Source organism: Prionailurus bengalensis, chromosome B4, assembly GCF_016509475.1.
Source record: "Prionailurus bengalensis isolate Pbe53 chromosome B4, Fcat_Pben_1.1_paternal_pri, whole genome shotgun sequence".
NCBI lineage: Eukaryota > Metazoa > Chordata > Mammalia > Carnivora > Felidae > Prionailurus > Prionailurus bengalensis.
This window is the reverse complement of record NC_057358.1, coordinates 136217568-136240582: the sequence shown is the minus strand read 5'-3', so window position 1 is coordinate 136240582 and position 23015 is coordinate 136217568. Positions and strand designations below refer to the sequence as shown.

General features: G+C 54.7%; 1 protein-coding gene across 3 annotated transcripts in view; it reads left to right on the top strand.

Moving 5' to 3' along the window:
- Positions 1-23015, top strand: part of SCUBE1 (signal peptide, CUB domain and EGF like domain containing 1) — a 136617-nt gene that overhangs the window by 18904 nt on the left and 94698 nt on the right. For 2 of the 3 annotated variants that reach the window (XM_043562835.1, XM_043562836.1), the window contains exon 3: positions 2340-2468. In XM_043562835.1, coding sequence (XP_043418770.1) covers positions 2340-2468 — 129 coding nt within the window. Of the gene's footprint in view, positions 1-1448; positions 1560-2339; positions 2469-23015 lie in introns of those variants that run through there. The other variant, XM_043562837.1, reaches the window with a different exon arrangement.

The window sequence follows — 23015 nt, the reverse complement described above, 5'->3', positions numbered from 1 at the left end:
CCAATAGCTGCTGCACGTACTGTATCGGTTGGACTGACCAGGCCCCCCCCCCGCCCCCCCAGAGCTGGGACCAGGCCATCTTCTCCTGAGTCACCGTTTACACGAAGTAAAGGAGGAAGGGAATGGTTTGGGAGCTGCTGTGTTCAGATCAGATGAGAGATGATACCGATGCTGAGCGGGTGGTGGGTTGGGTGACCAGTGGGCAGACTGCAACCATGTTAAGGGTGTAGAAAAGCCATGCTTTGGAAGCTGCTGTGACGTTGGTGGAGAGGTGGAAGGATTACAGTATCCACGGGGACAGGGACCCCGAGGGAAGTACAGGCTGAGGAATTAAAATCAGGCCGTGTTACCTTTGGAGTGTCCGGGAGATTCAGTGGTTGGGTTGGTTTATCTGGGGCTCTGGCAAAAGGTCAGGGCTGCAGAGAATGAGAAGTAATCAACGTCTCCGTCTTACAAACCCATGTGCCCTTTCAAACGTGAAATCTTATCTCTAACTTCAGTGGTATTTAAAATGTCTCAGCGCATTAAATATAATGATTAAGAACAATCCAACTGACTTGCAGAACTGAGTCGGTTTCCCGGCTGACGCTGACGGCCATGGCAGGCGGGTTTGGTGGGAGCTCCTGTCTCCCGCCCCTTTGGGGATCCGGGCTCCTTTGTTATTCCCTCGTCATGGCTGGACCAGTGGGCTGCACAGTCCGGGCTCTGTTTTCTGGCATTTTCGCGCCGCCATTTTCACCGAAGTTATCCCATCTGCTGGCAGCATCACGGGCAGGCAGACGTCTAGACAGTGGTTGGTCATCTCCTGAGTCAGGGAGCTCACTACCTCCTGAGAGAGCCTCTGACCAAATGGACATTCCTGCCTGCGAACTCCATTTCGCCCCCTTGGCTTGCCTCCGCTGGGTGCAGCTCTACTCTCAGGACCAGCACGGGGAGAGTATGGAGCTGGGTGCCTCTCTATGCCAGGCCTTTGAGGGAGCAGCCAGGCTTGCCTTCAGAACGCTCTCTTCTTTGGACCGGCTTCCGCAGCCGGAACCTGGCTTCCAGTGTCCCATTTTGACCCTGGAGGGGAGGGACTGATTTTTCCCGAGAGACACTTCCGGTTCTCCTTAGCTCGGGCACTTCCGGTTGGCCTGAGCCCAGTACTTCCGGTTCCCCCGTGGGGCACTTCCGGCTCCCTTTTCCAGGCCTTCCTGTGTTGCCTGTGGAAGTCGGCCGGGGTGGGGGCTGAGACTGCGAATCCCGGGAGCGTTTGGGGAGGGGGTGCCGAAGCCCAGGCAGAGCTGGGAGAAGGGCAGGTGCCCCCAGGCGGTGCTGGGGGTGGTTCTCCCTGGGCCCCGGCTCCCCCTGCTTGCTACTCCCAGAGATACGGTGGGCTCGTGCCCCATGGGGCTCCCAGGCCAGGCTGCCCGGTTCGAATCCCACTGGTACCGCTTCGTAGGTGTGTGACCTTGGGCCGGGGTCTGGCCTCCCTGTGCCTCGCTTTCTTTGGTGCCCTTGTAAAGTTGGCATAAGGATGACGGTGTCCCCCTTCCCAAGTTACTGGGTGGTGTCAGGAGGTAATGACATATGGTGTTGCCAGCAGGCCTTGGGGATAGAAGCGGCTCGTTGAATGTTAATTAGGCGCGTTCCTATTATTCTCTGAGGTCTCTCAAATCTCTCTGGAACTCTAGAACTGATAGCCCTTTGACCCCTGATGGGAAATGTTGCAAAAGACTTAAAACAGCGAAAGGGGTGACCTTTACAGAGGCTGTTGGCCATTGTTTATGAGACAGAAGCCTTTGTTACAACAAGGAAACTGGAGCGGTGGAAATCCAGGCTTCAGACGGTGCTGGGGAAGGAAACTGTTTCGGCAGAGTGTGCGGACTTTTCCTCTCACTGCAGAGGCGACGCTTTTGGCGGTGCGCAAAGTTCACGTTACTCAGTACTCCCTGCTTCACACGTAATGAGCTCTGTCTCTGGGAGGCTTTCAGATAGACTGAAGGCAGCCGGCGTGGGGGGATGTTAAACAGGGTCCCCACATGCAGCTATTGGGAGGCTTTTGAGGGAGGCAGCGCTGGGTGTGAATCGTGTCTGCTTCGCTATGGTGAAGGCCCCCTGCATGTGGCTTGGCACGTGGCTCTGCCCTGTGAGGAGGTGGCCGGCCTCGCTGCAGAGCCAGGAGCTTTGTCCTTGTCGTCTGCGGGTCCCCGGCCCCCGGCAAGGACTTTAGTGAACACCTACTGAGTCATTCCCCCCACCACCCCCAAACCAGCCATGCCCTGGGGGCCTCAGTGGTAGCGGGGAGGCCAGACCCCCAGGCCCTTCCTCTGATCCCTCTCCTGGCCCTTGTTTTGCAGACATCGACGAGTGTGAGAATGACTACTACAATGGGGGCTGTGTGCACGAATGTATCAACATCCCGGGGAACTACAGGTGCACCTGCTTTGACGGCTTCATGTTGGCCCACGATGGACACAACTGCCTGGGTGAGTGACGCCGCCGTGCCCTGCCTGCGAGGCTCGCCCTGCCTGTTCTTCGGCTCCAGCGTGCGGTGCTGGGGGCCGTGGGAAGTCCCGCCCCCTCCCCGCCCTGGTTCCTGGTATTACTTTGCTACGGCCGCCAGAACAAAATAGCATAGACCGGTAGGCTCAGACAACAGCAATTTATTTTCTTACAGTCCTGGAGGTTGGAAGTCCGAGGTCAAGATGTTGGCGGGGTTGGGTTTTCTGAGGCCTCTCTCCTTGGCTTGCAGACGGCCACCTTCTTGCTGTGCGTTCACACGGCCATCTCTGTGCATACACGTAGCTGGTTTCTGTCTCTCTGTGTCTCTCCTTTTTCTGTGTGTGTCCTCACCTCCTCTTATAAGGGCACCGGTCTTACTGGAGTGGGGCCTGTCTTCACAACCCATTTGTAACTCAATTACCACTTTAAAGGCTGTGTCTCCAGATAGGTCACGTTCTGAGGCACTAGGGGGTTAGGGCTCCAACATGCGGATTTGGGGAACACAGTTCGGCCCGTAACAAGGAATTCTTCTCTATCTCCAGATTCTCATGGTTCAAATGCATACGTTTAAGCCAGTTATAAGAGTAATACAAGCTTGCTGGATAAAATTGGGAAGATGGAAGAGAACGGAAGAATTGGAAAATAGCTTAGTCATGCTGGTGCGTTTGCTTGCCGCCTTCTCTGCACCCAGCTGTGATTTCCTGTGGTGGCAGTCAGGTGGCCCCTTCAACATCATGTGCACCTCGGGTATTCTCAGCCTGGCCCCTGTGCTCACCATTTTGTGGTTGCCTCGTAATCTGATAAGTTGACTAATAGCCCGGGGCTGCCATAACGATGTGCCACGCTGAGTGGCCGAGACGACAGAAATGTGTTCTCTCGCAGGCTGGAGGCCAGGAGTCTGAAGTCAGGCTGTCAGCAGAGTTGGTTCCTTCTGAGGGCTTCCGAGGAGAATCTGCTCCAGGCCTCTCTCCTAGCTTCTGGTCGCTTCGGGCATTCTGTGCTAGTCAGTCACGGTCTCCCCGTGTTTGCACATTGCCTCTGTTCCATGCGTGTCTCTGTGTCCAAACCTCCCTGCTTTATACGGACACAGTCATATTCCCATGACCTCATCTGCAAAGACCCTGTCTCCATTACGGTTCCACAGATGCTGGTCTTTAGGACTTCAGCATCTTTGGGGGGACATAATTCAAGCCATCACAGAGGTGGCTTGCGGTCTGCAGCAGGAACACCATCGTGGCAGGAAGCGCAGGGTCTCAAAGCAGAGGTACCTGTCCCCCAGGCCCTCTTCTGCGACTGGCCGCTGGAGTGACACAGGGCACCATAGCTAGAGCTGAGGAAGTAAGACCATGAACTTGACGGGAGCGTGGCTGTGGATACATTATTACTGTCTCTGGGTCTCGGTCACTTGTTGGTGGCGGGGGTTCCAAAGAGCGGCTTCCTCACAGACCCTGGTGAGCAGGAGCTGACATGATATCCTGATGCTGAGAAGCACGCCCGGCACGGAGTTCTCCATTCTAGTCGCTGTCACTATCGTCACAACCTCTGAGCCTCAGTCTTCCCCACTGTGAAATAGGGACAGTTATGCAGGCTGTGTGCAAGGACGAAATGACACGGTGAAGTGGAGTGATTGGCGTTTAGCACGTACAAATAATCAATAAGCAGGCATTACCGTTCCTCTGGGTGACTCAACCTCCCTCTCATGCTTGGCGAATAAGAGCGTTTGCTTATTTTGTTTGCTTGTTTTCAGCAACCGAGGCCGGAGGTGATTCTGGGCTTAAATTTATATTTTCTCGGGCGCCTGGGTGGCTCGGTCAGTTTAGCATCCAACTCTCGGTCTCGGCTCAGGTCATGATCTCGCGGTTCGCAAGTTCAAGCCCCACGTCAGGCTCTGCGCTAACAATGCGGAGCCTGCTTGGGATTCTGTCTCTCCTTCCCTCTGCCCCTCCCCGGCTAGGGGCTTGCTCCCGCTCCCTCTCTCAAAATAAGGAAAGAAAGAAATTTTTTTTCTTATTTGTTTAATTGTTGCCTTTACCAAGTCTTCCCAGGAATGGAACCACTGGGTCAGAGGGTCATTTGGATGTTTTTTTGGCTTTCGATGCAGAACTCGATGAAAGGGCCCAACCGGCCTTCCCCTGTGCCAGCGGGCGTGGTGATGCATGGCACAGGAAGTGTGGCGTCCCCGGTGCCCTGGAACTTTTCCTCTCCGCGGTGTATTAGCTGTAGATTTCCCTGCCTGTTTCTGTTTAACACGTGCTGGATCTCAGACAAACTTGTTATGGGAAACAGATCTGTGAACATGTAATTACACCCAAAATAAGTCCTGAAGTGGAAGTCTGGACAGCGGGCCGTTGAAGCCCAGATGGGGCCTGTGAGGAGCCTCCCCTGCATCGGGCGAGGGTGGGGTTGGACGTGGGGTGACTCCTCAAGCGGGTCCTGCAGAGGTTAGGAGGCCACTTGCTGGGACGAGGGCCCAGCCTGGGCAGAGGGCTGGGGGTGGGGGGGGGCAGCTGGGCTCGGGGGGGTGGCAGGCACGTCAGAAGGCTGCAGAGGTAGGCAGGGCATTTGGTTAGATTGGAAAGACCGGGGCTGTCCTGTAGGACGTTTATCGTGCCAGACCCCGAGTTAAGTACCATCCGAGTGCTGTCTCGTTTCATCCTCCCAAAGCATAAGCCCTTACTTTTACCAGTCGCCTGCCACGTTCTCAGATGACAGTAAGGCTGGTTTCGGTAATTGACTAGTCCGGGAAGGCAGAGCTGATATCTCTGTGAGACAACAGGGAACAGCACCCTGTGGCCAAGGTGACAGGCCTCGGGGGACCGCCAGTTCCGGGCTCTGCCAGTTACCAGCCGTGTGCCCTTTGGCCAGCCACGTCACCCCCCTGCCTCAGTTTCCTCACCCGTAAAATGGGATCCGTAGTCCCCGTCTTGTAAGGAGTGAACAGGATCGTGACTATAGAGCATCTAGCAGAGTGCCTGGCACCGAGGACTCCAAACGTCACGGGCGTCGATCCGCCGACTGACTTTCAGAAAGAGATTCATTGAGGTGGGCCTGTGGAGGCCAGAGCCAGCCACACGCACTCCCCGGGCTGTGTCCGACCCATGGGGCTCCCCTCCTGGTCACGGCGCTCGCACCTGCGTGGGACCACGTGTTTGCAAATAGCCTGGTTCTGGACGACGGCGCGTTCGCCCAGTGCCTCCCGTCTAACGGCAAAGTCTGGGTGGGTTTATTTTTATTTTTACAACATATTCTCTTCATGCTGGTTAATTTCAAGAACTGGTAAGACTCCCCCCGCCCCCACCTCCGAGCACAGATTGCACCTTCGTAAGGCTCTAACTCACACATATGGCAACCGAGAAAAGGCTCTCTCTGTGGCTCCCCTCCTTCTGGCTGAGGGCGGAACCTTCCCAACAGACTTGTTTTTGTTTGGGCTTTTTCCTTCTCAAGACAAAACTCTGGCTCTAGAGAAGTCAGACCTTGGTTCCAACCGGCTGTATCCCACACTGATCATGTGACCTCGTAGAGCCTCAAATCCCTCGTCCGTAACATGCCGTGAGGGTTAAGTGTCTGGTGTGTGTCGGGATGAATGTTGGCTGAAACACAGAACGCTACAAGAGGAAGCTGGGCTTGGAGTTGGAAGATGCAGGCTCAAGTTCCGGAACCACCGCTCAAGAGTCAACGGTTTAGGACCAGCTCCTCAAACCCTGCAAGCCCCATTCCCCTAACGGCAACATAGGTCAGTAATCCCCGTCTCAGAGGGTCACCGTGACAGTCACGCGCAAAAGCACGTACGGAGAGCTGCGTGTACAGATGTCACACTTTGCACAGGTGCTGCATGCTGTCGTCATGGCACGGTGGAGGTTTCAAACGAGCAGCCTGCAGTCGCCATCCAGCCCGCAAGCACGTTTGGTCCGTCCTCCCGGTGGTTTTGTAATCGCCACTGTCGCCATCATCAGTCAATGGCTTGTGAATGTTTAAAAACCGAGGGCTGTCGGGGTCCCTGGGGGGCTCAGTCGGTTGAGCGTCCGACTTCGGCTCAGGTCACGATCTCGTGGTTCGTGAGTTCGAGCCCCGCATCGGGCTCTGTGCTGACAGCTCGGAGCCTGGGGCCTGCTTCAGATTCTGTTTCTGTCTCTCTGCCCCTCCCCTACGCGCTCTCTGTCTCTCTCTCAAATATAAAAAATAAAACATAAAAAAACTAGAAAAGAAATCAAGGGATGTCACAGAATAGATCACACATCAGGCCACGGAACAAGCCTCGACAGATTCTAAAAGATGGAAGTCATACCATGCGTGTTTTCCGACCACAACACTATGAGACTAGAAGTCAACCACAAGAGCAAATTCTGAAAAGACCACAAGTACATGGGCATTAAATAAAATGCTACTAAACAATGAATGGGCCAACCAGGAAATAAAAGAAGAAATGAAAAAGTACATGGAAACAAATGAAAATGAAAACACAACAGTTCAGGGGCGCCTGGGTGGCTCAGTCGGTTAAGCACCTGACTCAGGTCACGATCTTGCAGTCTGTGAGTTCAAGCCCCACGTCAGGCTCTGTGCTGACAGCTCACAGCCTGGAACCTGCTTCGGATTTTATGCCTCCCTCTCTCTCTGCCCCTCCCCTGCTCATGCTCTATCTCTCTCTCTCAAAAATAAATAAACATTAAAAAAAAACAACAACCGTTCAAAACCTTTGAGATGCAGTGAAAGTTGTTCTAAGAGAGAAGTTTATAGCAATACAGGTGGTCTACCTCAAGAAGCAAGAAAAATCTCAAACAAACAACCTAACCTTACACCTAAAGGAGCTAGAAAAAGAACAAATAAAAACAAAACCAGCAGAAGGAAGGAAATAATGAAGATTAGAGCAGAAATAAATGAAATGGAAGCTAAAAAAAAAAAAAACCCAGTAGAACGTATCAGTGAAACCAGGAGCTGGTTCTTTGAAAAAATAGTAAAAATTGATAAACCTGTAGCCATACTTATCAAGAGAAAAAGAGAAAGGACCTAAATAAATCACAAATAACAAGGAGAAATAACAAACACCACAGAAATACAAACAATTATAAGAGAATATTATGACAAATTGGACAATCTGGAAGAGATGGATAAATTCCTAGAAACATAGAACCTAATGAAAATGAGGACAGGAAGACATAGAAAATGTGAACAGACCCACTACCAGCAATGAAATCGATTCAGTAATCACAAAACTGCCAACACACAAAAGCCCAGGGCCAGATGGCTTCACAGGCAAACTCTACCCAACGTTTAAAGAAGAGTTAATACCTGTTCCTCTCAAAAACTATTCCAAAAAATAGAAGAGGAAGGAAAACTTCCAAATTCTTTCTATGAGACCAGCGTTACCCTAACACCAAAACCATGTAAAGACACCACACAAAAAAAGAGGACAGCAGGCCAACATCTCTGACGAACGTAGATGTAAAAAATCCTCATCAAAATACTGGCAAACCAAGTCCAGCACGACAGTAAAAAAAAAAAAAAAAAAAGCATTCGCCGCGATCAAGTGGGATTTATTCCTGAGTTGCAGGGAGTGGCTCAATATTCATAAATCAGGGCGCCTGGGTGTCTCTGTCAGTTAAGCGACTTGGGATTCTCTCTCTCCTTCTCTCTTTGCCCTTCCCTGCTCGTCTCTCTCTCTCTCTCTCTCTCTCTTTCTCTCTCAAAATAAATAAACATTTTAAAAAGGCACTGCTTTAAAAAAAATTCATAAATCAATCAACATGATACATCATGTCAATAAGAGAGTATAAGAACCATCTCATTTCAGTAAGCACAGAAAGAGCATTTGACCAAGTACAACATCCATTCATGGTAAAAACCATCAACAAAAGTTTAGAGGAAACATACTTCAACATGATATAGGCCAGGGGTACCTGGGGTGGCTCAGTCAATTAAGTATCCAACTTTGACTCAGGTCATGATCTCACGGTTCATGAGTTCGAGCCCCACATCTTGGCTCCGTGCTGACAGCTCAGAGCCTGGAGCCTGCTTCAGATTCTGTGTCTCCCTCTCTCTCTCTGCCCCTCTCCTTCTCTCTCTCTCTCTCAAAAATTTAAAAAAAAAAATCACAATAAAGGTGATATATGAAAAACCCACAGCTAACATCATCTTCAGTGGGGAAGAACCGAGAGCCTTTCCCCTAAGATCAGGAGCAAGACAGGGATGTCCACTGTCACCACTTTTATTAGACATAGCACTGGAAGCCCTGGCTACAGCAATCAGACAAGAAAAAGATATAAAAGGACTCCAAATCCAAATCGCTATTCACAGATGACATGATACAAGAGACAGAAAACCCTAAAGGCCCCACCAAAAAACTGCCAGAACCGATCGACAAATTCAGTAGCATTGCAGGATACAAAATCAATCTACAAAGGCCTAGAGCGTTTCAATACACTAATAACGAAGCAGCAAAGAGAGAAATTAAGAAAACAATCCTGTTTCCAGTTGCACCAAAAATAATAAGATACCTGGGAATACACCTAAACAAAGATGTGAAAGACCTGTACTCTGGAAACTGTAAAACACTGATGAAAGAAATGGAAGACGACACAATGGAATGGAACGACATTCCTCCTTATGGGTCGGAAGAACAATACTGTCAAAATGGCTCTGCTACCCAAAGCAATCTACCGATTTCATGCAGTGCCTATCAGAATACCAGTAACGTTTTTCACAGGAACTAGAACAAACAATCCTAAAATTCGTATGGTGCCACGGAAGACCCCGAATAGCCAAAGCAATCTTGAAAAAGAGAAGTGAACCTGGAGGCATCACAATTCCAGACTTCAAGTTATTGCAAAGCTGTAGTCATCAAAACAGTATGGGACCGGCACAAAAATAGACACACAGATCAATAGGACAGAATAGAAAACCCAGAAATAAACCCACAATTACATGGTAAATTAATCTTTGATAAAACAGGAAAGAATATCCAATGGGAAAAAGGCCATCTCTTCAACAAATGGCGTTGGGAAAACCGGACCACTTTATTACACCATACACAAAAATAAATTCGGGATGGATTAAAGACCTAAATGTGAAACCTGAAACCATAAAAATCCTAGAAGAGAGCACAGGCAATAATGTCTCTGGCATCGACTGTAGCAACTGTTTTCTAGATAGGTCCCCTGGGGCAAGGGGGAAAAAAAGCAAATACAAACTCTTGGGACTCCATCAAAATAGAAAGCTCCTGCCCAACAAAGGAAACAATCAACAAAACCAAAAGGCATCCTACAGAATGTGAGAAGATATTTGCAAATGACACATTTGATAAAGGGTTAGTATCCAAAATACATAAAGCACTCACACAGCTCAACACCCAAAAAACAAATAATCCAATAAAAAAATGGACAGAAGACATGAATAGACACTTTCCCAAGGAAGACAGCCAGATGGCCAGCAGACACATGAAAAGAAGTTCAACATCACTCATCATCAGGGAAATGCAAATCAAAACCACAATGAGATACACTCACACCAGTCTGAATGGCTAAAATCATAAACACAAGAAACCACAGGTGTTGGATGAGGATGTGGAGAAAAAGGAACCCTCATGCACTGTTGGTGGGAGTGCAAACTGGTGCAGCCACTGTGAAAAACAGTGTGGAGTTTCCAAAAGTTAAAAATAGAACTACCCTGGGGCGCCTGGGTGGCTCAGTCAGTTAAGCGTCTGACTTCGGCTCAGGTCATGATCTCGCAGTTCGTGAGTTCGAGCCCCGTGTTGGGCTTTGTGCTGACAGCTCAGAGCCTGGAACCTGCTTCGGAGTCTATCACTCCCTGTCTCTCTGCCCCTCCCCTGCTCATGTTCTGTCTCTCTGTCCCTCAAAAAATAAATAAACGTTAAAAAAAAATTGTTTTAAATAGAACTACCCTACAGTCCAGCAATCAGACTGAGTATTTACCCAAAAAATACAGAAACACTAATGTTTATAGCACCCCTATGTTTATAGCAGCATTGTTTATAATAGCCAAGATACGGAAGCAACCCAAGTGTGCATCGATTGATGAATGGATGAAGAAGGCGTATTATATATATACAATGGAATATTATTCAGCCGTTAAAAAGAATGAAATCTTGCCATTTGCAACAACGTGGATGGAGCTAGAGAGCATTGTGCTAAGTGAAGTAAGCCAGTCAGAGAAGGGCAAATACCAAATGATTTCACTTATGTGTGCAATTTAAGAAACAAAACTAATGAGCAAAGGGGGGAAAATGAGAGAGATAAAGCACGAAACAGACTCTTAACTATAGAGAACAAACTGATGGTCGCCAGAGGGGGGAGGGGATGGGCGAAACAGGTGAAACGGGGGGGGATTCAGGAGTGCACTTGTCGTCATGAGCACCAGGTTATTAAAATAAAAACTTAGAAACCAATCAACCTAATAAAAATTAAAAAGTCAAAGAACGTCACGTAAAAGTCGTAATTTCCAGCATCGTTCCTGCTCGGCCACATTCACCCAGCCCCTGACACTGTGGGGCTTGGGCAGGAATACAAACGGAGGCCTGGATGCCACATGGCTATGTATGTAAAAGTTGCAAAGCTTCAAAACTGGAATATAATCCTTTGGAAGGCTAGACTGGAGTTCAGAACCTGGGAGTCCTTGAAGCTTCACGTCAGAGAGCGGCAGTGGAATGGCTGGCTGCGTCCCCACACCACGGGGAGCCTGAAGACACGCTAACCCGAATGTTCAGGCTCTGGCCGTTTGCTCCCACACCACCTTTCCTTTTTCCACTGCTTGGTCCTAAGTGTCATCTGTCCCTTTGAGAAAAGATTTGGGGCCATTTGGGCACGGAATTTTAGGGTCTCAAATACCCAGAGTGTGGTCTAGAAAGGTGTGTGTATGTTCCAGGTGCACATGACCCCCTCTGGACTCCTTATTCCGTAGGGAGGGCTGAAGCCACAGGAGGGGCAGAGCAGGGACCGCCCCCCCCCCCCCCGCCCCCCGCGCAAAGCATGAGGCCCAGCACAGGGACATCTCTTGCCCACGTCTCAGCCTGGCGAGATTTGCCCGTACATCACTCGAGATTTGCCAGAGCGGAAGCCCGGATGCTGTGCTGCGGCTGCCCTCTTTGGGGGGGGGGGGGGAGTGTACTTCCTGTTTGCTACAGTCCTCACCGTGCCCTGTTGCTGACAATCAGCAGCTTTAGGCATTTAATTGCCTGCTTGGTCTCAGTGGGAATTGTGTTCGTGCTTCCTGGTGAAGCTGCCAGCACAGGGCCTGCGCCCGGTGGGTGCCCAGTGGTTCTGGAGGCTGACAGAGTTGTTGGAAGGTTGTCCGTTCTCACTGCCTCGTGTAGTCCTGACCGTCTCCAGTCCGTCACTGTGAGCCCCACTCACGGCCCATCGGCCGTCAGGGACAGTTAGGCTGGTTTGCATCTCCTGTTTTTTGGTGTCTAGGAGTCTGGGTCAGGAGTCTTGTCCAGCCGTAACAGTCCTCTCTCAACCACCACTGAACTCCTCGGGGATGAAGGCTGGACTAAATCCTGATCAGCAGAGTATGAAAAGCATTCTAAGTTCATTAGGAGAAAGGAGGCTGATGGCTTACGGGTTCCTTTCTCGCCTGCGTTTTCACAGTTGAACCTTTTCTTTTGAGCAAACGAGGTTATTTTTTTGTGGAGATGGCTTGCCTGGGAGGGTGGCCAAATCTGCCCTCTGGGGAGCAAAACCCTCTCTCTATTTGACATCTTTATTGAGGAATTTCTCAAATATAACAGAAAATGACACCAGAGGGATTTGAAAGCAGGATGAGATCCTTGCTCAACCCCAAATGCCTGCTTTTAGCATTGTAATTACTTGAAATAGCAGTAGTTCTGTTTGAAAAATATTATTCCAAACTCCATGCAGTTGGACATGAGAGCAATATTTAGGCTAATAGAATAAGATGTTTTTTTCATCTTAAATTAAAACCAGCAGTGGATAATTTTTCCCCATCTCCGCAAAGCAAGGGCCCTTTTTCTCTAAAGCCACTCGTTCACTTAGCCAGATGTTTTCTTTGACCCCGGTCTTTACCTTGACTTACTGAAAAATATGTTTCTCAGGTTGCTCACAGTTTGAGTTTTGAACTTGCTTCTCAGCACTTTTTCCCCTGCTGAACACAAGCCATCTGTAGCCAGGTTCCGCAGAAAAGCATCATTAACTACATCACTCCTTTCCCATTAATGCTTGTTGAGCACCTACTCTACGCCTAGCCTTGTGCTAGGCAGGCAGTTCCACTCAGGCGGGGTGAGGGAACTTTGCGTGAGTCTCCGCCACGCGCCCGGAGTGGTCCGGGATATTGTGCTCCCGTCCGTCACTTGGTCCTTGTGGCATCCACAAGCGGGAGCCATTAGTATCCCCTTTTTATGAATGGCGAAACCAAGGCCCAGGGAGGGAAAGTGACCCACACCAGGCCACCCAGCAGAGCTGGGACCATTTGGCCACTCAAGCCCGCAAGCCTGTAAGTCACCGACTGCCCCCTGCCCCCCCCCCTAGTGCCCGAACAGCACCAGCTCTGGGAGGCTGGCCAGGTTCAAGGAGGGGCTTCCTTCCATGGGCTGATAGGTATGCACCCCCTGTGAGCTGGGGAGTCACTGAGGACATCCGGAAATCCTAGCATCTGCCAAGCCCAGCCGGTGGATGGCGTGCTGGGGGGCAAGAAGGAACCCCTGACTCCAGAGTTCGCTTCCAGGGCACCTCCTCCCCCGAAGCCCGTACTGCCTCCCCTGGCCCAGGCAGGAGCCTGCGGCCCGTGTAGCAGCTTTGTGTCCCCCTTGCGCTTCCCTCAGGATGTTGTCTTAGCCTGTGTGACTGTGCAGAGCCCTGTTCTTCCAGAGCTTTCTCTCATGCTTCCCATGGCTTCCACAGTAGCACCCAGTGCCTCTGCTCACTGGCTCATGAGGCCCCTCATCAGGGCCCTGTCAGCCGTTCCCCCTCACCCCTCACCTGTGCCAACCTGTGCCAACCTGTGCCAACCTGCGCCCTCTGGCCCAGCCGTCCTTAAACCCACAGAGTCCTTCTGCACCTCCCTGCTGCTCCCTTGCAGCCCTTCCCGCAGCGGGTTCCTGGTGTGGTCCTTCTTGTCACCCAAGACCCAACCTGCCTCTGCCTTTGCTCTGAAGTCCTGTGACCACGCTGTATACATGGCCACTGTGGCTGTGGGCTGGGGTCCTCTCTTCTCCCCATGAAAGCAGAAGCTGTCTCCTCTAACCCTCCGCCTTCCTCCTCGGGGCCCAGTGCCGTGTCTGGCAGATCACAGGCATGCGAAAAGTATTTGCAGAATGAAAAAATAAACACATTTGCGAAAGTGCCTTATAACCTGGGCCCTCTCACTCAGCAGACCTCCATGCTGGGCTCATGGCAAAGATCAAGGGCCATCTCTCTCGGGACTCCCGGGATCATAAGAAAGAAACGTTCTCCACTGTAATGACAGGTGGAAGGCCGTGATGGCAGGGACCCCACAGCCCTCCGCCTAGTGTTCATCCATTCGTTTATTCCAGAAAATTGTTCGGAGCACCTGCCGTGCGCCAGACATGGTTTCGGGGGCTGAAGAAACCAGTAAGCAGTGAACAGAAGGAGAATCACCCACATCCACTTGAACCTGCATAGGTGGGTGGGGGGTGGGGGACAGCAAACAGGCGAACGTGTAAGTCAGTAAGGTAAGTTCAGGCAAGTCAGCTCCACTGAAAATAATAAAACAAAATAACGTGATAGAGAGTGACGGGGAGAGAGATGATGCACTGGATAGGGTAGAATCCTAGTTACTGCTGCTGCGCAGAAAAACCACCCCACACTTAGTGGCACAAAATACCATTTAATTTGGCTTTGGGATCCTCTGGGTCAGGAATGCAGATGGGGCACAGCAGGGGCGGCTCGTCTGCTCCACGGTGTCTGGGGCCCCGGCCGGGAAGTCACGAAGGCTGAGGATGGGTCGATGACCGGCTAGAATCCTCTGGAGGTTCCTTTGCCGCCGTCTAGTGGTTGACGTTGGCCGTCGGCCAGAACACTTGGGGCGGCCCCTGCGTGTGGTCTCTCCACACAGGGGTTGGGGTGGCCTTCCTCGCAGCATGGCGGCTGGGTCTGAGAGCGCATGGAAGTTTGACGGTCTGGCCTCAGCGGGCACTTACGCGAAATTCTGCTGGTGAAGGCAGTTACAAAGGCCTTGTCCCCGCATTCGAGCAGAGGGGACATGGGGGCGGGAGCCTCAGTGAGGAGGAGGAAGCCACCGTTAGAAACTTACAGGGAGGATCTTCCCACCCAGCAGAAAGGAGAGGACAAATAAAATGGGCAGAAGCTGGGTGAGTTTGGGAACAGGTCAATGTGCCTGGAGGCCCGGGAGTGAGGGAGGGAGGGACCGGAGAGGAGCTCAGGAGGTAGGCAGGGCCTTATAGGTTCTGGAAAGGCCTTGGGATTTTATTCTAAGTTAGCTGGGAGCCATGGGACACTTTAGCTAGGGATTGACATAATCTGATGGACATGTTAACTTAAAGGGATTTGCTTTCTGGCTATGAAGTAGAAAATGTGTCCCAGGGAGGAAGAGGGAGAGACCACTGTGGCCGTCTGGGTCTGAGACGGTGGTGGCTCACTCCAGGGTGCCGGCGGTGCGGGTGACGAGAGGTGGTTGAATTCAGAACGTATTTTGAAAGCAGAGCCCACAGGAATCGCTTATGGGTTTGACGTGAGAGGTAAGGGGGAAAAGCGTAACCACCACCAACTGCCCGGAGTCTGTGGGCGACTGTGGGCAGCGGTTCAGGTGCGGAAGCCCGGGGGGCAGGTCAGGCTGGAGCTGGGAGGGGCGGACTTGAGGGTCAGTCTGGCCACGTTCGGTCGGGACGCGCGACAGCCGTGCAGATGGAAACGGTGTGTAAGTTCGGAAGTCGGCGGAGTAATCAGGTCTGGGCGGTGGGGCGGGGGTGGGGGGGGCGGTATATGAGAGTCTGGAGCTCCTAGATGGCAGCGAAAGCTGGATTCGATTCATAGAGATCTCACGAGCACCTGTCCCGAGCTCACTGTCAGGAAGTAGATGACATAGCCCCAGCCCTCAAGAAGTATAGAGAGCCAGCCTGCCTAGCTTTGAATCCCGGATCGATCACTTACGTGCTTTGTGACCTTGGGCAAGTGACGTCACTTCTCCGGGCCTCCGTATCCTCATCGGTAGGGCGGGGCTGCGAGCACTGCTTGCTGCACGGGGATGATGCGGACACGGAATGAGGCGAGCTTTGTACAGCACGTAGCACGGTGCCTGGCACGTGACCGAGGGCTCGACGGGTGTGAATTACCTAATTCTCACTCACCGCTGGTGTGTGAAGCCAGCCTACTTTGTAAAGAGAACCGATGACTTTCTGAGCTGGACCCTGGGCCGTGGGTGAAGCCCCTTGGCCGGGGCCCACGCCTCACGTTCCACGCGGCGCCCCTGCCGCATATGAGCCGCTGCTCCCCGCCCTCCCGGGGTCAGAAAGCTCCCCCCATCCTCTTGCACTGATGCTTGCCCCTGTCTGTTGACACGGGGCCATGTGGCCTCAGCGCTTCCAGTCCCAGCTCTGGGCCACGACGTGCTCCTTTTGTGACCTTGGACACATGCCACCTCTGGCTCAGGCTCAATTTTGTTCTCTGCAAAACGGGCGTGATCCCTGCCCATTCGGATCCGAAGGGAAGATAGATGTGCAGGTGACCCTGCGGGCTGCCAAGCAGAGGCTCAGGAGGAAGAGGAGAGGGGTCCTGGAGGCCGACGGGGCCCAGGAACCCAGCTGCGCCCGTGGGAGGAAGTCGCTGCGGGCGCCAGATGCTCCGGGTGGCGGCCGGGCCTTCCCTGGCAGGATGAAAGGGTCGCGCTGCCTAGGCCCTTTTGAAGGCACCCCCTCTCATCCTGGAGGACAGCTGGAGACAATGTGCTGCTCCCTCACGCCCCTCACGAAGAAGGTTCCAGTTGCCTCTGTTTATTTGTCTTTATACTTCAACAGCCCAAATGCATTTCTTGCTGGGAAAGAAACGCCGCCCACTTTAATGTGAAACTGACGAGCTTCGCACAGTCACAAACACCAGTGTTTTTTAAGGTGAACTCCAGAGGTCTCTTCCTGTTCTCTTTATCTGTGCCCCACCCTCCCCCACTCTTGGCCCACATTCAGGTGATGGGAACACGCCTGGTTGGAGGGACTTGCCCTGCCAGGACCAGCCAGAGTCAGGCCCGCTCCTCCCCCCAGCTTTTTACAACTGTTCGTCTGGTGGAGGTTCTTTAACCTGAGAAAAAGAAAAACGCTGGAAACTTGTGCATCGTTATAAATGGGCTTCCTTCTTCCCCCCAAACCACTGTAGTACTAGGGGTGTGGGGAGGGGGGTTGATTCAGACCCAGGGGCGTTTCGGGGGTAGAGTGAGCTTGTGTGGCCTCCTGCCTACACCCAGCTCAGGACGGGGACAGGGAGGAGTGTGGGAGAGCAGAGGGGGCCAGGCGGTGCTGGGGTGGAAAGGCAATGTCTCGGGCCCGGCTCTTTGGACCATGGACTTGTTCGGGGACTCTGGAAAACTCCCCACCTCTCCGAGCCTCAGTTTCCCCATCATCTGTGAAACGGAGGGGTGGGATGTGCCCGGTAGTTCTCAGACCTCTAGCAGCAGAACCCTTAAGTGCCAGCCGACTCCTGCAGTGGTGGCACTGCCCTGGCTCAGTGGAAGGGCAGGGCCGGCAGGAGTGAGAGCCCTGCTCTCTGCAGAGCACCCGCTGCAAGGGGGGTGCTGGAGCACTGTTTGGAACCCCTAGCCTGGCTGTGGTGTCAGAGCCCTTCCTTACCCTCCAGCATCTTGTGATTCGATGACTCGGTGGCAGGGCATGTCCTCGAGGACAGGGGTTGAGCCCACTGCTGTGTCCTCCCGGCCTCTGCCAGACGCAGCCCCTGTCCGTCTCTCTCTCTGATTTTCCCGGAACTGGCATCTCCAGCCGGCCAATCAGCTTTCATTCCCCTAAACACACCGCCCCGTCCTGCCCAGCAGCGTCCTTGCACCGATGCACCTTGTCTGTCCCCGGACAGAGCCCGCCAAGTCCATAAGCAGATGTCCCTTCTGCCCGAACCGCCCTTCCCCCTGCTCTTTACAGATGCAGGGCTGACTCCCACTTGTCCCTCAGGACTCGGCTTGGGCCTCAGGCCCTCCAGAAGTTACACACTCCTCCCGTGGGCGCCCACAGCCCCCAGGCTTGTCACGGGACCTCTCTGGGGCCTCTCCTAATGCCTCAGGAGGTCCCTGGAGGGCGAGACTCCGGCATGACTCTGCTCTTTTCCCCAGGCCCAGCACAGGCTCATTTGTGGGATGGGGGGACGACAGGTGGCTGGAGACGGGACGGAATGTTTGATTCTGACCATCCAGAGGAGCATGATTTGATCGTGGTGGGTGCACAAGCCTGCCACGGGGGCAGAGCATCAGTGCGCTCAGAGCTGCAGAGATCTGCTGCGGAGGTGTCCCCCGCAGCCTGTGGGACTGCAGCGCCCTGTGTCCCCAACCCCACGCCCAGCCCCTGCTGGTCTGTGTTCCAGACGAGGGGAGATGGGGACCTGGGAGTTGACACATGGAGCCTGGCTCCCAGCTCCCTTCCTAGCAGCGTGTTGGGGGGCAGCTGTCCGCTGTCACTCCAGGGAGGGGGCTACAGAAATGCTGCGAGGTGGTCTGTGTGAGAGCACAGGGGCGCCCAGCAGGCCTCAGGAGCTGCGCTGCCTTCTCCTCCGTCCTGCGCTCCCTCTGGCTGGGGGGCCAGGGCAGGGACCGCGTCACTGTATGAGGCCAACCTTCCCGTTGGTAGGACCCGGCTGAAATCGATCGTCACTCCCCCTGTGCCAGCCCCACCGTTGACCAAGTCTTGATTTGGGAGCTTGGGGAAGAAGTCCTGCTCCGTCCCAGGGCAGAACATGCCAAGTCCATAAACAGCAAAGAAAAACGCCCAGTTGCAGAGGACGCGACGGGCCGGCAGACTCTTTCCTCCATCTTGTTTGCGGTCTATGTGCCAGGGGCTCGGTCAGAATCTGAGCAATAAACAAAAACTAAGGGTCCTGTGAAGACTCTTTAAAAACACTCTACCAACCAAAACAGACATCCCAAACCAGAGATGAGCCATGTGCCTAAAAGGGGGCATCAGTCAACACGTATGAGTGTCCCAGAGCCTCCAGAACCTCTGCCAACCATCTTGCTTACTTTGGAGCCGCCTGGGCCCTCGCCGGGGTTTGGGGTCACCCTGGACGTTTGTTGAGCCTGACTGCCTCTGGACAGATGTTGCCGTGACCCTGCTCGCCCGGCACCACAGGCCTGGCCCCGTGTTTACGGTGGCCGCTAGCCAGCCCCGTGTATTGCCGGCTCCACCATCCCTCCCCGTCACCCGTCTCGTCCCAACCGCGCACGGCTGGAAATAGACCGGCTAGTAGAGACGCCCTGTGCCCAGCTGTGACGCCTGCTTGTGGGACGTGGGGAGCCACAGCAGCCACCCAGCTGCTCGGCCGGGGTCTTCAGCAACCTCCTGGGCTGCCTTAACAGGGGGAAGAGGGTCCCATCCCACAGGCCGACTTTCCCTCCCCTGGCTCACCCGCTCACTGGCCACCGAGGGGCCAGACGCCCGTGCAGTCATTTGGGACAAGCTTTAGCGGAGGTCCCCCCTGAGTGGGGTCTTCCTGGGACCCCTGTTGCCGCCGGGGAGTCGCCGCCTCGGCCTGGCAGCCAGGCCCTCGTGGCCTGGGCTCCGCCTGCCATGCCGGCCAGCCGCGCCTTTGCTCCGCGTGCATATTGAGCCTGTCCCGGGGCGCCTCGCAGCCCTGTGCTCCCCCTGCCCAAGGGGCCGGCGCTCTCTCTTCCTGTCCCAAGCACTCCAGTTCGGCCTTCAGGGGACTTGCCTCCCACCCTGCGTTCGAACTGAGGAGTCACAGTGCCCCTCACGCAGGGCTGAAAAGTTCTGTTCACGTAGCCGTCTTCCGCCTGTGTGCCGATTATACAGAAATGTTAAGGGAGTACAGACTGCACGGAAAGTAACCCCCACAAGCTCCCCACCCGCCCCGCTCTGCGGTCTTCGCGTCCCCGGGTTCTTGCCCGTGTCATCTGCATGCAGCCCTGACTTTCCGCGGTTACGATCACACACGGGTGTTTTTAGGCTGCTTTCCCGGTGTTCTGTCAGAACTTTCCTCGCTGTTGACGCGTAATCATGTGGCCAAGAGGTGGGACTGTAATCAAAGCCCGGGATGTGGGCGCCTGGCAGCCTGTGGGCGCTGAGAGCCACTGCTGCTGTGGTGATCTGGTTAGAAACGCCTGGGAGGAAGGATCTGTGATCTCTGGGTCCAGAGATGCCTCCTGAGTGCCCTTATCTGCCAGGTCAGGGGGTCCTGAGATGATTTTCGTGGCGTAAGTAATGCTAAACCAAGTATGGGACGCAGCTCACCCCACCGGGACCGAGTGACAGGGCACCGGGTGGCGGGTAGAGATGGGGTGAGGGGAGGAGGCGTAACAGGTGCAAAGCCTAGAGGTGGGAGAGGCCTCGGCAGGAGAGTGGGCTCGGAGTACGGTGACACGTAAGAGGGTAGTTTCTGTCGGCTAAATGCCCGAGACCTGGAGATTTGTGTCTGCAGGTGCGAGCATGTCAGGGGTCCCCTTCGGCTGCGTGTCGGGCACATCCCAGACTCAAGCCTGCCTCCCGGCCCCCCTTCCACAGCCACCGGGGCCCCACCCGGGGCTGCTGCAGCTGCACACGCGCACACACACACACGTGCACTCACGCACACGTGCATCCCACCACATCCCACCACCGAGCACATCTTTTCCCCGTGCTTGTCTGCACGCGGCAGAGAGAAAGAGAGACCCCTCCGCCTGTCAGTGTGGCCTCTGAGCCCTCTCACACACGCTCTTTTGTCCTGCAGCCCTCCACCCCAGCCCCCCCCCCGCCCCCACAGTAGTTAATCCCTCCTGATTCCCCCACCTCTCTCTCCCCGGCCGGGCAGCTCCCTGAGGGCAGGCCTTGCCTTGGCGTTCACTGCGCCCTCATTGAGTGAGGGCGTGGACGAACGGACACACGGGGCTGATCACAGAAGACTCTCTGCGGGAAGGCATGGGCACTAGGAAGGGACTTCGGAAGAGGCAGCGGCCGGCGCAGGCAGGCTCCAAGGGGCAAAACCAGCAGATTAAGGGCGTCCCGTGGGGAGGGATGAGAAGCTGGCAGTCTCTGGCTGGGACTCCGCCTCTGGGAATCCATCTGGAGAAAAGACACCCTAAAACGGAAAGGGCTCTACGTGCCCTGTGTCCCTCGTAGGGGAGTTTACTAACGGGGTCCGGAACAGAGACAAGTGCACCAAGTGGTTGGGCGGGGGTCGCCTGCCGGCTGGACAGGCAGCAGGTGAGGAGGGCACCAGGGATGAGCCCCGGAAAGCGCTGCTTTCAGTGAAGGGTGAACGAGCAGGTCACATACAGAGAGACCCGTTTGCACTAGGAGAACGTCGTCGGCCCACGAGAAAAGACAGAAACAAAATAGATGCCTATGGTTATGGTCGCAGCCAGAGCATAGGACTGTTGACCCGTTTTTTTCCCACTGTTTTTCAGAATCCCTTGTAAATTCAAAATCTTAAATAGTTTTGTTGGACAAGTGATAGGGAGCCGTGCTGCGTGTCTTGAGGGGAGAAGGGCCACAAATGGGCTAGAAAGGGTGGGCTTGGCCACGGGGAGCCGTGGTGGTCTCCCAGCACGTCAGCCACCCTCGGTGCCCCCTTTTCCGGGGAGCCCCTTGGTGCCCACACTCACCCCTCCACGTCCGCCCCCTTACAGCCCCTCTGCCATTTTCTTAAGTTGGCACAAAACCTTTTCCCATCCCGTTGTAGCTCCGTGGCCCACCCAGGGCCTGTCAGCAAAGGACCACTTAGTGTGGGAAGGAACCAACTAGTCCACAGCAGGCCCAGTTAAGGCACCGTGGCCGTTCAGGGGCGGGAGCCCGCGGGGCCTGGGGGCCCCACCTTCACGGAGAACTTCCGGCGGTGCTGACACTCGTGGGGAGGACACTGGTTTTTATACTCAACAGCTTTGAAAAAAGCGGAGGAAACCGTAGAGTTTAATCGGGAAGAATTGGTCCAGAATTCCAGGCAGTACCGAGGCTGGGAAGCACGTGCCGGGAGTAAGTCACGTGCCGTGGCCAGCGTCCGGCAGGAAGGACTGTGTCAGCCGGGTGGCCTCGGGAGCTCCGGGGCCCTCCTGGGTCCGGCAGGCCGTGCGTGTGCCCGGCCCGCCCCGCGCACGGGCCCGAGGGGGAACTAACCGCATCCAGCGGGGCCTGTTTTATTTCTGAGGATGTTCACGAAGAATCTGTCAGAGCCTTTCCCCTTTCTTTTCTCACGGCTTCTCCCTTTGGTTCTGGGATTTGTTTGTTTGGGTTTCCTCCCCTTCCCCCTTCCCAGTCCTCTGGTCTTCTCCCCATCAAAAGAAGTTTTTAAAACTCGAGTGCCTCCCACAGACGTCCGGCCAGGATCGCGTTCACAGCTGGGCCGTCAGAGGCCCGAGGCCGCAGGGATGAAGTGCCCAGTTCCCATCCTGGCACCGGCGCGCGCGTGTCGTGACCAAGGGCGGGCCGTTCGCCGCTCGAAGCTCCTGGTTATGACGCCCCCGCTGCCTCGGGCTGAGGCCCTGGGTGAGACGCTGTCACGAGCGCGCCTGGCACCGAGCAGGAGCTCAGGGCACACGGCTCCCCTGCCGCCTCCTGCAGCCCCCTCTCCCGCCCGTGCTTGAGACATTAAAGGAAGAGCTGGTCTTGCCGTGGCGGTGTGGCGGAGGCCAGGGCGGCGTCCCTCAGGAGCGCGTCCCGCCGCCTCCAAACCCCCGTCCCCTCTACCTGCTTCTTAAAGCGCTGCCCACTTAGCACGGCTTTTCTCTGGCCGAAGACGTTTGTCCTTGTACCGCTGAAGGCACTGGCGAGGGAGGAGGACACCGGACGCTGTGGGCAGGGCCGACGTGGCAAGAGCCCCGTGTGGCTTCACTCGTTCATCGAGCAGCAAAGCTCACAGGCCGCCAGCATCTGAGGACGTCCACTCCTCCTCCACCCGATCCCACCCCCTCCGCCGACGGGGCTCACTCCCAGGCAAGGCTGACGCGGGTGAATAAACGAGCACAGCTCTTCTCTGACCAGCCCTCACTCGCCCTCCCAACGGGCCCGCAGCCCCTGCCCCCTGGGACCCCCCGGCCGGCACTCAGGCTTCTCACTCGCCCAGAGCTGCTTCCTTGGCTGGATCCGGGAACTGGGTGTCGCCAGGCAGCCCCTCCGGGGCCACACAGGGCAGCCCTTGTGGGACAGGCCGAGAACCAGGGCCTCCGGGCCAGAGCCACCGCCCCCAGCCACGTTTTGTAGTTGTCAGTCAGTCACTCGGCCCACGGACGTGGCTCATGTGCCTCAGGCACTCTGTCAAACCCTGAGATACAGCAACACTCGAGACAGCCATGGTCCTCCCTCTCGAGGACTCTGCACTCCCTGGGGAGAGAGCGACACAGGCAGAGGCGTTTCCCCCGGCGTGGACGGAGCAGTTCGCTTGGGCCTCGCC